Source organism: Nerophis ophidion, linkage group LG15 (genome assembly GCF_033978795.1).
Source record: "Nerophis ophidion isolate RoL-2023_Sa linkage group LG15, RoL_Noph_v1.0, whole genome shotgun sequence".
Taxonomy (NCBI): Eukaryota; Metazoa; Chordata; class Actinopteri; order Syngnathiformes; family Syngnathidae; genus Nerophis; species Nerophis ophidion.
The window spans coordinates 36775433-36789990 of record NC_084625.1 but is presented as its reverse complement, the minus strand read 5'-3'; the positions used below and the strand labels follow the sequence as shown (position 1 = coordinate 36789990).

At 39.3% G+C, this 14558-nt stretch overlaps 1 protein-coding gene across 1 annotated transcript in view; it reads right to left on the bottom strand.

Moving 5' to 3' along the window:
- Positions 1 to 11336, bottom strand: part of LOC133569790 (semaphorin-5A-like) — a 76480-nt gene extending 65144 nt beyond the window's left edge. Inside the window, exons 1-2 of the mRNA XM_061922414.1 lie at positions 11170 to 11336; positions 8401 to 8497 (exon numbers count right to left, since the gene is read on the bottom strand). Coding sequence (XP_061778398.1) covers positions 8401 to 8497; positions 11170 to 11336 — 264 coding nt within the window. The remainder of the gene's footprint in view (positions 1 to 8400; positions 8498 to 11169) is intronic.
- Positions 11337 to 14558: the final 3222 nt, after the last annotated feature.

Sequence of the window (14558 nt, the reverse complement as noted above, 5' to 3'; positions counted from 1 at the left end):
TACAAACACATGACCAACACTTTTACCACCAACCGGAAAGATAGCAACCAGGCAAGCAACGCACCTCCTTTACGCAGCTGTCGAAACGTTCTTAAAGCAACCGCAGCACATACATATATATATATATATATATATATATATATACAACATCTCCCCCTTTTTTAACTTGTGTTTTTCTTTCTTTGTAAACAAAGCAAAATCACAGTATATGTGTTGTCAGTCTAATTATAAATAATGCAGACGAGGCGTGTTGGCTGAGTTCTTGACATTTACTGCCGGGTGACGACATGCAACAACACTTTTCGGGGCTACCGCGCATGCTCGTCACTCCTGTTGCATGCTGGGTAGTGTGGTTGTTATATTCCCTAGCTCATAAAGAAATAATGTTAACTCAATAAAGTGTATTTCTTTTTTTAGCTTTAACTTTTCATATTTTAGCATTGTAACCACATTTGCAAACAACTTTTCTCTTCATAGAATTTTTTTTCAATAAAAAAATAAAGTGCAAAAATGTCAAAGCATCATAACAGTTATGTCAAATAGTAGCAGAAGTGCACTTTTAGGAGAGCTGTATTATTTTCAGTTTTGTGCCCAAAGGACTGATTTTATTTAACACTATATTATTATTTATACACCTATAGTGATCACAGAGACGGGTTGTTTTTGTGTTACTGTATATTTTTGTGTTTCTGAAAAATCCCACTTAATATACTTTGGGTAACAACAGTCAATATTTTATTTTATTTTATTTTATTTTATATTTTTAGGGGGGTAACAGTCAATATTTGTTAGATTTTATTTTGTTCTTATATAATAAAAGTGAGCTTTTGTTAAACCAAATATTGTTTTTTTTTCATGTACAACGACCTATCTGGACTCGATAAAGAGAATCGATAAGGAATCGTTTCGATAAGAGGATTCGATAATAGGCTCGAACTCGATCATTTCTCATCAAATATCATCCCTATCTGCAAGTGTGCAATTGTAACACTTAATTAAGCAAAACGATTACCAGCCACAAAATGAGGTACCCCTGCACAGCCCAACGCCCAATTTACAAGTTGTATTAACAATGATTTATTTTCAAAGATAATGATGCTCAATTTGGATTGATTTAAACAGTATTTAACTACACTGCAACATGCAGAGGTGTACCTATAATCAGATATTACCTCTGACACCAGCATATATAACAAGTAAATACAATACGAAATATTAATACTAAATAAAAAATAATACAAATACATTTGTAGTATTCGAATTTGGTAAAACCCAAAGTACACTATAAATATGAACACCTGCCAACTACACATACAAATAAGGATATGCTGTTAATATGATGAATGTGGAAGTTTCCTACCAACCAAGGTGTTTATTTCTGGGTTAGTCAGCGGTCAATTTTACAACAACAGGACTTGAAGTCATGCTTTGCATATACTTCAAAATACACAACATTCAAATTCGATCTCATTTGAGTGCAATGTTAAAGGGGAACTCTCCATTTTCATTTTATTTACAATCTATCTTTTCATCCATCCATTCATCCAGCTTCTTCCGCTTATCCGAAGTTGGTTCTCGGGGGCAGCAGCCTAAGCAGGGAAGCCCAGACTTCCCTCTCCCCAGCCACCTCGTCTAGCTCTCACCGGGGGATCCCGAGCCGTTCCCAGGCCAGCCGGGAGACATAGTCTTCCCAACGTGTCCTGGGTCCTCCCCGTGGCCTCCTACCGGCTGGACGTGCCCTAAACACCTCCCTAGGGAGGCGTTCGGTTGGCATGCTGACCAGATGCCTGAACCATCTCTTTTTATGCTTCAAAATCATAAATAAATGCTAGCATGAGGTGGCTAACAATGCAGATAATGGGGATTGGATCTGTTTCGCTTATAAAGCCCTCTAGAAAACCCCAATGTTTTATAAACATGCTATGGGTATATATATAACATAACAGGCACATTCCCAATAGCATTTACTATTTATGTATTTTGGTCATTTTAAGCATGGCTGCAACTTTTATATTAGGTTGCAGTGATTTACAAAGCACTTCGCAACATTTATTTCTTTTCAACAACAAAGACTGGGAAAAAAAGATCCAGAACCTCCTATTTCTGAGCCTGAACATAAAGAGCATGCAATACATGTTTTAAACACTGTGCTAAGCAGATCCAGCTTTAGTGAAATACTAAGCATCATGTAGAAATATTGCTCAGTGATAAACAAAGTCAAACTACGAACATAATAAAACTTACTGTACAATGTCTGCTCTCACTGGGATGCCAACTGGATATTTACATCTTTCAGCACAAGACTTGTTTTCCCCGTTTAGAAAATGAATCATCATAATTCTCACTCCTTAGATAAACAAACAAAAAAAGTGGGAGCAAACGGGCATCTTGTCGCGTTTTCCTAGTGATGTCTTCGGTTCTAAGTTGAATTTCATAGATGACCAACTTGGTTCATTGCCACAACCTTCTAATATAAAGGTGCGAGGTATGATTTAAAGGCAAGTAAAAACTTTTACCGACTCAAAGGTGATGCAGCATCTTAGCTGAATTTCCCCCAGGTATCAATAAAGTACTTTATTCTATTCTAGTATGCCGTGTTCTACACATTCCTTGTTCTTAGCTTGCACAATAACATTGTCGTTTGTACTTGGTTATTATGCAGGTCACGGCACGTAAATGGAGTGTTGCTGAGTTTTTGGGGGGTTTTTAGAGGGCTTTATATAGTGTGTGTATTTGCTCTGGCTGGCCCTCCGCAGTGGTCGCATTCAAGCACTTCACGCTTGAATGCGACATCGTGAGTAGCAACCGGACCGCTGTTTTCAGAGTTCAACTGCGTTGTTTTTGTCACTACGATACAACTATACTCATGACCTAGAACACATATCCTAGTTTATCCAAAGCATCGACATTTTCGGATTAAAAAGCTCTCACAAAATTTGCCACGTTTAAACTCCACAAAATTCTTCAGCAAAAAATATACAACAATCATTGGAATTTTTTCTAAAGTGTAAGTCATCAAAGTATCTTTTAAAGTGATGGACTTGCACACTGATTTTTTTGTTCTTCTGGTCAAGTCGGATCAATCTTGTTTACTCAGAATTTCCGTCGCTTCCTGCACTAATTTAATGAATTTGATCAATTAGAAATAAAACTTAACCTATTTTTCAGTTTTTTTGTTAAACAATCTTTCCATCGATACCAACTTTTTTAAAATGGGGTGAATATTAAGAAAGTTATGATATTTTTAACAAAAGGTCACACCCAAAATCTTGAGCCTCAATGACTTTGTTATGAAGAGGTTGACCATCCATCCATCCATTTCCTACCGCTTATTCCCTTTTTGGGGTTGCAGGGGGCGCTGGCGCCTATCTCAGCTACAATCGGGCGGAATGCGGTGTACACCCTGGACAAGCCGCCACCTCATCGCAGGGCCAACACTGATAGACAACATTCACACTCACATTCACACACTAGGGACCATTTAGTGTTGCCAATCAACCTATCCCCAGGTGCATGTCTTTGGAAGTGGGAGGAAGCCGGAGTACCCGGAGGGAACCCACGCATTCACGGGGAGAACATGCAAACTCCACACAGAAAGATCCCGATCCTGGGATTGAACCCAGGACTGCAGGACCTTCGTATTGTGAGGCAGACGCACGACCATAAATGTGTGCATTTTCAACAGGCCAAAAGAATAATAACTTTCTTAATATTCATCACTGAAAAAATATACTTATACAACTGAAATCGTCTTAAAAAGACCTGTCTGATAAAACTGGTTTCATTAGAATTAATTATTTTATGTTACACACATAACCTACTTTATAGGCTATAAAGATGACTCTAATTAGCTAAATTGTTAGCTACATTGTTAGCCACCTTGTATACAATACAGAAAAAAGAGAAACATGTACCGTATTTTTCGGACTATACGACTTATGTGTGAAATTATTAACACATTACCGTAAAATATCAAATAATATTATTTATCTAATTCGCGGAAGAGATGAAGAAAATGTCAGCGATCGTCACACACACGTCAACCAATAAGAATTTGGTGGGGGAGGGTCATGGCAGAAGTGCATTGTGGGTCATGGAATGCTTACTGCTATATGATATATGCTACTGCCGTAGCTATTAAAATGGATCATTTCATCGTTGGCGGTAACTTATAAAAACTGAGAATGGCTGAACAAAAATGGCACCGAAAAGGAAATTTTGTACTGCAGATTACCAGATGGACGTAGTGAAATATGCAGCAGAAAACGACAAGAGGAAGCGGCGCAAACCTTTGGAGTTGGCAGAGTTGTTTAGAAGCGACATCGAGGAAGAAGATTTCATGGGTTTTATCAATTAGGAGTGACAGATTGTTTGGTAAACGTACAGCATGTTCTATATGTTATAGTTATTTGAATGACTCTTACCATAATATGTTACGTTAACATACCAGACACCTTCTCAGTTGGTTATTTATGCGTCATATAACGTATACTTGTTCAGCATGTTGTTCACTATTTATTTATTTTAAATTGCCTTTCAAATGTCTATTATTGTTGTTGGATTTTAACAAATAAATCTCCCCCAAAAATGCGACGTATATGTTTTTTCCTTCTTTATTATGAATTTTCGGCCGGTGCGCCTTATACTCCGGAGCGATTTATAATCCGAAAAATATGGTATGTCTTCTTGTCTCACATAGTAAAAGACAGGCAAGACTCCAAATGAAAAGTCCAGTTCCACCTTTAATGCCTATGCATATTGAGAAGTTGTTGTAACATCTTTCTTCTTTGAAAAACTCATACAGTATCCCTTTTTGGCAAAATGTCATTGTTGATGCAGTGTTTTCTAGGGTTTTAAAGGGTATTTTCAAATACATGTCCTATCCCTTTCATTTATACAATTATTGTGTGTTTGCTGTGCTTGTCTTTCGAGAGAACATTAACATATTTTTTTTAATTTCTCCAATCTTTTCAAAAATAAAGCTTCTGGCACAGAACCACAGTCTTAGAAGAAGCTATACTGGTGAACGTCTTCATTGCTATGCTAAAAGAAAGTAACTTAGACATCTACTAGCTGCCAGTACTGCGATGAAATGGCGACTTGTCCAGGGTGTACACTGCCTTCCGCCCGATTGTAGCTGAGATAGGCGCCAGCGCCCTCCGCGACCCCAAAAAGGGATTAAGCGGTAGAAAATGGATGGATGGATGGATAGCTGCCAGTACAAGATCCATTAATCTTGTGTTAGCTTCATAAAGGAGAAGGAAAATAACGCAAGAACTATGGCAACATTACATAAAATAATACATATCAAAATACATTTTTAATATTTGATAGTTCTCCAACATGTAAAAAATATTTAAGGGCAATTTAGCTGCTAAAAAGGTAAAAAAAAATTGTAAAATAGAATCGTATTTAAACCTACAGACATCAGTTTTATTTAGGAATTTAGGAGTTCTGTCACATAACAAGCCGCAAGAGAGGTTATTTAATAATAAAAAGGACTGATTTTAACTGCAACCATTTAACTCCCCTCCTACTTTGGTCTGGACCATGTGTGAACACAGCCTGAAAATACTGATTGACAAGTACACCGGCCAATGATTGCTGAAAAGTAGCCAATGTACAAAACCCAAAACCAGTGAAGTTGGCGCTTTGTGTAAATAGTAAATAAAAACAGAATACAATGATGTGGTAATCCTTTTAAACCTATATTCAATTGAATAGACTGCAAAGACAAAATACTTGACATTCAAACAGGAAAACTTTTATTTTTTGAAAATATTAGCTCATTTGGAATTTGATGCATGCAACATGTTTCAAAAAAGCTGGGACAGTGGCAAAAAAGACTGAGTATGTTGAGGAATGCTCATCAAACACTTATTTGGAGAATGCCACAGGTGAACAGGCTAATTGGGAAAAGGTGGGTGCCATGATAGGGTATAAAAACAACTTATATGAAATTCTCAGTCACTCACCACTTTGTGAACAAATACAGGAGCAAACTGTCGAACAGTTTAAGAACAACATTTCTCAACAAGCTATTGCAAATAATTTAGGGATTTCACCATCTAAGGTCTGTAATATCATCAAACGGTTTAGAGAAATCACTGCATGTAACATGCCTGTGACCTTGGATCCCTCAAGTGGTACTGAATCAAAAACTGAAATCAGTGTGTAAAGGATATCACCACATGGGCTTAGGAACACTTAAAAAAACCATTGTCAGTAACTACAGTTGGTCACTACATCTGTAAGTGCAAGTTAAAGGCCTACTGAAACCCACTACTACCGACCACGCAGTCTGAAATTTTATACATCAATGATGAAATATTAACATTGCAACACATGCCAATACAGCCGTTTTAGTTTACTAAATTACAATTTTAAATTTCCCTCAATGTGTTTTGTTAAAAATGTCACAGAATGATGACGCGTATGATGACTCGTTTTTGACGTCTCGGGTTGTAGCGAACATATTACCCCAGCACCACTCACGGCTAAAAGTCGTCTCTTTTCATCGCATAATTACACAGTAATTTGGACATCTGTGTTGCAGAATCTTTTGCAATTTGTTCAATTAATAATGGAGACTATAAAGAATAATGCTGTTGGTGGAAAGCGGTGGATTGCAGCTGCCTTTAGCACCGAAACAGAGCCTGTGTTTCTTTGTTTGTTGTGAAGCTTTAACACAGAGCGGTCAGGGGAACATGTTTCTCTAAGTCAACCAGCAAGTTTTTGGATGGGAAAATTGTGATATTAAGTCGGCTCTTACCGGAGACTTGAGTGGATTATGCGACCTCCTCCTGCAGCTGTCAAAAAGGCAGGTGTGATCTTGGCTACTCCATTGGCTTCTCTCAGAGACACTGGCGTTCACCGTAGGCTTCCGACTTTCAGGTATGACTTTATAATCTCACTAAAAAACTATTAACACAATAAGCAGATAAGGGATTTTCCAGAATTATCCTAGTAAATGTGTCTAATAACATCTGAATCGCTCACACTGCCATCACTTTTTCTTTTTTCTTCCTTTTTTTTTTTTTAGTGTTTCACTCTAACTTTCCTCAACCACGAATCTTTCATCCTCGCTCCCATTAATGGGGAACTCGTCGCTTTCTCGCTACGAATTGCACTTGGTGTTGGTGGCTATGATTATAAACAATGTGAGGATGTGAGGAGCCCTCACACCGGTGACATCACGCGCACATTGTCTGCTACTTCCGGTATAGGCAAGGCTTTTTTATTAGCGACCAAAAGTTGCAAACTTTATCGTCGATGTTGTCTACTAAATCTTTTCAGCAAAAATATGGCAATATCGCAAAATGATCAAGTATGACAAATAGAATGGACCTGCTATCCCCGTTTGAATAAGAAAATCTCATTTCAGTAAGCCTTTAAAACTCTACTATGCAAAACGAAAGCCATTTATCAACAACACCCAAAAACGCCGCCGGCTTTGCTGTGCCCGAGCTCATCTAAGATGGACTGATCCAAAGGGGAAAAGTGTTCTGTGGTCTGAGGAGTCTACATTTCAAATTGTTTTTGGAAAATGTGGAAGTTGTGTCCTCCAGAACAAAGAGGAAAAGTACCAAACGGATTGTTACAGATGCAAAGTTCAAAAGCCAGCGTCTGTGATGGTATGGGGGTGTATTAGTGCCCAAGGCATGAGTAACATACACATCTGTGCAGGCACCATTAATACTGAAAGGTACATACAGGTTTTGTAGCAACACATGTTGCCATCCAAGCAATGTTATCATGGACGACCCTGCTTATTTCAGCAAGACAATGCCAAGCCACGTGTTACAACAGCGGGGCTTCGGAGTAAAAGAGTGCGGGTACTAGACTGGCCTACCTGTAGTCCAGACCTGTCTCCCATTGAAAATGTGTGGCGCGGTATGAAGCCTAAAATACCACAACGGAAACGCTGGACTGTTGAACAACTTAAGCTGTACATCAAGCAAGAATGGGAAATCATTCCACTTGAAAAGCTTCAAAAATGTGTCTCCTCAGTTCCCAAACATTTACTATGTGTTGTTAAAAGGAAAGGCCATGTAACACAGTGGTAAAAATGCCCCTGTGCCAACTTTTTTGCAATGTGTTGCTGCCATTAAATTCGCAGTTAATGATTATTTGCAAAAAAAAAAAGGTTTCTCAATTGAACATGAATTATCTTGTCTTTGCAGTCTCTTCAATTGAATATAAGTTGATAAGGATTTGCTAATCATTGTATTGTGTTTTTATTTACGTATTACACATTGTGCCAACTTTACTGGTTTGGGGTTTTGTACTTTCTTTTCATAAATTTAAGCCTACAACATGACTGACTCGTTGACACAAACCAGGCTGCCCTGTATATATTATCAATTTGACACTTCAAACGCTTGGACTTCACTGACGTACCTCAGACTTTCCTCGGCTGAAGCAGGCTCCCTTGGTGAACTCATCGCAGTGCCACTCAGCCTCCTGAGGGAAGGAAAGAAAAATATCATCAAACTCCCTGAAAACCATTTTTACATCAAGAAAAAGAAAACCATCATTCCATCTTTACCATAAATTGATTAACGTGGACCCCGACTTGAACAAGTTGAAAAACTTATTGGGGTGTTACCATTTAGTAGTTAATTGTATGGAATATTTACTGTACTGTGCAATCTACTAATATAAGTTTCAATCAATCAAACAATCAGCGTCAGCCACTTGGGGAGAGTCACTCAGAACGCCAACAATACAATGTCCGACACACAAAACTGGCACACTCCCTACATTTGCAATGCATACATTTGTGCCTACAACAAATAATGAAAAACTACACACACAGTCGGGATCAAAAGTTTACATACACTTGTAAAGAACATAATGTCATGGCTGTCCTGAGTTTCTAATCATTTCTACAACTCTTATTTTTTTGTGATGTAGTGATTGGAGCACATACTTGTTCACATAAAACATTCATGAAGTGTGCTTCTTTTATGAATTTATTATAGGTCTACTGAAAATGTGAGTAATCAAAAGTATATATACAGCAATGTTAATATTTGCTTGCATGTCCTTTGGCAAGTTTCACTGCAATAAGGTGATTTTGCTAGCCATCCACAAGCTTCTGGCAAGCTTTTGCTTGAATTGTTGACAAAATTGGTGCAGTTCAGCTAAATGTGTTGGTTTTCTGACATATACTTGTTTCTTCAGCATTGTCCTCATGTTTAAGTCAGGACTTTGGGAAGGCCATTCTAAAACCTTAATTCTAGCCTGATTTAGCCATTCCTTTACCACTTTTGACTTGTATTTGAGGTTATTGTCCTGTTGGAACACCCAACTGCACTCAAGACCCAAACTCCGGGCGGATTATTTTAGGTTGTCTTGAAGAATTTAGTGGTAATCACCTTTTTTGGGGCGGCATGGCGTAGTGGGTAGCGCGGCCGTGCCAGAAACCTGAGGGTTGCGGGTTCGCTTCCCGAACTATTGACATCCAAATCGCTGCCGTTGTGTCCTTGGGCAGGACACTTCACCCTTGCCCCCGGTGCCGCTCACACTAGTGAATGAATGATGAATGAATGATTGGTAGGTGGTCAGAGGGGCCGTAGGCGCAAACTGGCAGGCACGCTTCCGTCAGTCTACCCCAGGGCAGCTGTGGCTACTGATGTAGCTTACCACCACCAGGTGTGAATGAATGATGGGTTCCCAATAGAAAAAGCGCGATATAAATCTAATCTATTATTATTATTATTATTTTCCATTGTCCCATTTACTCCAAAACAGGCCCAGAGCATGATACTACCACCACCAAAATTGGTTCATCTGACCACAGAACTTATCTTTGTCCATGTGACGTCCTGACTTAAACCTGTGGACAATGCTGAAGAAAAAAGTATTTGTCAGAAAACCAACACATTTAACTAAACTGCACCAATTTTGTCAAGAGGAGTGTTCTAAAATTCAACCAGAAGCTTGCCAAAAGCTTGTTGATGGCTACCAAAAGCGCCTTATTGCAGTGAAACTTGCCACGGGACATGTAACCAAATATAAACATTGCTGTATGTATACTTTTGACCCAGGAGATGTGATCACATTTTCAGTAGACCCAAAATAAATTCATAAAAGAACTAAACTTTATGAATGTTTTATGTGACCAACAAGTATGTGCTCCAATCACTACATCACACAAAAACAAAGAGTTGTAGAAATTATTGGACACTCAAGACAGCCACGGCATTATGCTCTTTACAAGTGTTTACAAGTGCTGACTTTTGATCGCGACTATATGAGTTTGATTAGTGGCTCCATCACTGATTTCTGCATGCAGATTGGTAAGAAGGATGGATTAAATCAGAGGCTAGCAGCGTATGAATTTGTCATTATACCACAACCATGCTGTGTCCCACATGTGAACACACAAACAAACACAAACACATTTCTGAGCCATGTTAAATACAGACACGGAATCCAATTAAAACGCAGACCCCAAGAACCAGGGGAGGTGAAAAGTGCACAGAGCAGCATGCCAATTTGATTTATGCACGAGGGAGGGTTAAAAGAAATCAAAACATAACACACAAGGAGTAGGATGTCAACGTGATTTAAATGTGAGGCAGAAAGGTGGGGCGGGAGAGGGGTGAACTCACAGAAACATGCTCCTATATGCTTGTGGCTATTCTCATTCATGCAGCTCATTGTATTCTCAGGGCTTTCAATCAAACGCAATTGGACTGTGCAGTTAGTCTTCCAAGACGTTTCGCATCTCATCCGAGCAGGCTTCATCCGTTCATGCTCACAGACATAGAGAGGCAGCTCGAGTGCCCGGTGCAGGAGCCAATGTTTTTATAAGAGGGGACATGCCCAGACAAGGATGGTTTTGCCTTATTGTGAGGCAAAACGACAGATGTTAAAGACACAAAGAAGTGAGTCTTCTGCCAACTCAACAACAGTCGTTGTTGAATCAAACAGGCTGAACATTCAGACACTGTAAATCAGTAGAATTGCTGTTTATTTAAGAAAAAAATATGTTTTTAAGGTAATGCTGATTTTCGAAGATCAGTTCAATAATTCATTGAAAAATTACCGTTTGAATAAATCCCATAGTTACAGCATGACATCCATAAATACCAAGGATTCTACTTTTTAAACCCTCTGATCTGTCATTTTTCTGCTCTGCCCTCCTTCCACACCCCCGACTTCTCCTGCCGAGACAGGATACCAGGTGGCCAGGGATCATTTCCTGAGAGGTACCAGTGTGGGTGAGGCGCTAGTTGACCCGAGTTGCGGACGGCAAGTTGTATAGTGGACGTCTCTGTGTCACTGATCTGCTGAGCCAGGGAGAAGACCCCTTTATGACTCTCCATGGGTTTCCCGATGGACTGGACTCCCACATTATCTATTAACTTAATCCATCCATCCATTTTCAACCGCTTATCCCTTTCAGGGTCGCGGGGGGTGCTGGAACCTATTAGTCAATAATTATACCAATTTGACATCAATTGCAGCCGAGTGTTCCTACATCCGCGGTCTCCTCTCAAGGTTTCGTCTATTTCCCTAGCTGGGGTCTTTCGAGTTTTTCCTTGCCTGGATGTGGGTTTATCTCGGGGTGTAGTTTGTGAAGCCCTCTGAGACACCTGTGATTAAGGGGTATATATATATATATATATATATATGTATATATATATATATATGTATATATATATATATATGTATATATAGGTATATACATAATATATAAATATATACACATATATATATATACAGTGGTGCAAACAAGTATTTAGTCAGCCACCGATTGTGCAAGTTCTCCCACTTAAAATGATGACAGAGGTCTGTAATTTTCATCATAGGTACACTTCAACTGTGAGAGACAGAATGGGAAAAAAAATCCAGGAATTCACATTGTAGGAATCTTAAAGAATGTATTTGTAAATTATGGTGGGAAATAAGTATTTGGTCAACCATTCAAAGCTCTCACTGATGGAAGGAGGTTTTGGCTCAAAATCTCACGATACATGGCCCCATTCATTCTTTCCTTAACACGGATCAATCGTCCTGTCCCCTTAGCAGAAAAACAGCCCCAAAGCATGATGTTTCTACCCCCATGTTTCACAGTAGGTGTGGTGTTCTTGGGATGCAACTCAGTGTTCTTCTTCCTCCAAACACGACGAGTTGAATTTATACCAAAATGGATACATGGATTATAAAGCAGAGGATTGGGAGAATGTCATGTGGTCAGATGAAACCAAAATAGAACTTTTTGGTATAAACTCAACTCGTCGTGTTTGGAGGAAGAATAATACTGAGTTGCATCCCAAGAACATAGATAGATAGATAGTACTTTATTGATTCCTTCAGGAGAGTTCCTTCAGGAAAATTAAAATTCCAGCAGCAGTGTACAGAGTTGAGATCAATTTAAAAAAAAGTAAAAAGTAAATAATGGGGGTTTAAAAGGAAACAAAATAGAGAAATATTACAAAAAGAATAAAAACAATGGGAATAACAATATAACAGTAAAATAAGAATATAACAAGACAAAGTAGGCAGTAGTGACCATGTTATGAAAACGTATTGCACTGTTAATGTTTTGCATCCCCTGTCATCCTAATACCCCCTGTCCCCCGTCCCAGAGAGGAGTTGTACAGTCTAATGGCGTGTGGGACAAAGGAGTTTTTGAGTCTATTAGTCCTGCACTTGGGATGAAGCAGTTTAGCACTGAACAGGCTCCTCTGGCTACTGATAACGCTATGCAGAGGGTGACTGGCATCATCCAGGATGCTCACTAGTTTGTCCACAGTCCTCTTCTCTGCCACCGTCACCAGTGTGTCCAGTTTCATTCCGATTGTAGAACCGGCCCGCCTGATCAGTTTCTCAAGTTTATACCTACATCATACCTACTGTGAAGCATGGGGGTGGAAACATCATGCTTTGGGGCTGTTTTTCTGCTAAGGGGACTATTGAATTAAAGTCCGTACTATACCGGCTCTAAAATGTACCTGTCCCCCCCTGCCATCGTCACATCGTGTCATTGCTGGTTTTACAAGCAGACAAGCATGTTGGACACTGCACAAATGACGGACTACTTACAAGAAGACACAGTGTGTAGACAGAAAAGGGAGTATGGAGACATTTTAGGTGAAGGTGAAGCTGTAACACTGAAACGCCTTCAAGAAGAGGCACTTTACGATTTGTCTAGATAAAGTAAGTTTCTTACAAGTATCATCCCTGCAGGACAAGGAATATCTAAACATGCATCAAAATGTAAACGAACACCATTGATGGATCGACAACTAACATCAGCTGTAATAATACTATCAGGATTGTCCCTGACAGTTTGGCTATGTTTTATTTTTTTTTCTCTGCATTTGTCTTTGTTTCCTCTGTGTGTGTATTTCCTGTCAGCGCTCTTAATTTTGTCTGTTTCCTGTGTTTCATCCCTGAGTGCTGTGTCCCCTCAGGTGTGGCTGATTGGCACCTGGCCACACCTGGTGTCAATCAGCCAGGTCTTATTTGAACCTGCCTTCCCATTCAGTCTGTGCTGGACTATTGCCGTTGCTACCTGTCGTGTCATGTCAATGCAGCATTGCGGTAAGCTATATTTGGTAGCGGTTTGTAGCTTACTGTCTTTTATTCCCTGCTTCCAAGTTTGTTTGTTCATAGCCAAATTTGTTATCCGCCTCTTGCGCGCTCTTTGTTTGTACCCTTTTGGTTTTGTTCTTGTTTTAGTATTTGTAGCTTACTGTCTTTTGTTCCCTGCTTCCACGTTTGTTTGTTCATAGCCAAGTTTGTTATAAGCCTCGGGCGCGCTTTTGGTTTGTACCCTTTTAGTTTTGTTCTTGTATTAGTATTTAAAGATTAAACCATGTTGACCTGCAAAATGCCTGCCTCCTTTTCTATATCTTGGGGTTTGTCACAAACTAACTTTGACAGATACCTAGTACAGGTGTCATGATCCGTGATCTGGATCATGTTTAGTTTAGTTATTTTCTGTTAGTTTGGACTCCCTTTGTTGTTTGTGCACCTTGTGAGTTAGTTTGGTCACCATAGTAACGTATTAATTTCACCTGCTGCGGGTTCCAGACGCACACCTGTTTTTGTTAATTACTTTCTTATTTAAGCCTGCCTTGTCCCGTCAGTCGGGGTTGGTCGCTTCTGTCACATGTGGGTCGCATTTTAATGTGGGATCGTTTCTCCAGTGCAAACAGACACTCAACAACGTAAAGGTAAGGTGATTTAATAAGAAAAACACTGGTGCAAAAACAGACGAAAAGAACAAAAGAAATGCGTGCCGAAATGCACAGAAGCTAATGCTAACATTAGCACAGGATCAGGGAACAAGAAATCTAGAACAAACCAACGTGATAGTTGCTTACCGCATACAAAAAGACCAAGACCGACTGACGGGAGAAGGCAGGCTTAAATAAGAAAGTAATTAACAAAAACAGGTGTGCGTCTGGAACCCGCAGCAGGTGAAATTAATACGTTACCATGGTGACGAAACTAACTCACAAGCTGCACAAACAACAAAAGGAGTCCAAAATAACAGAAAATAACGAAACTAAACATGATCCAGATCATTGATCATG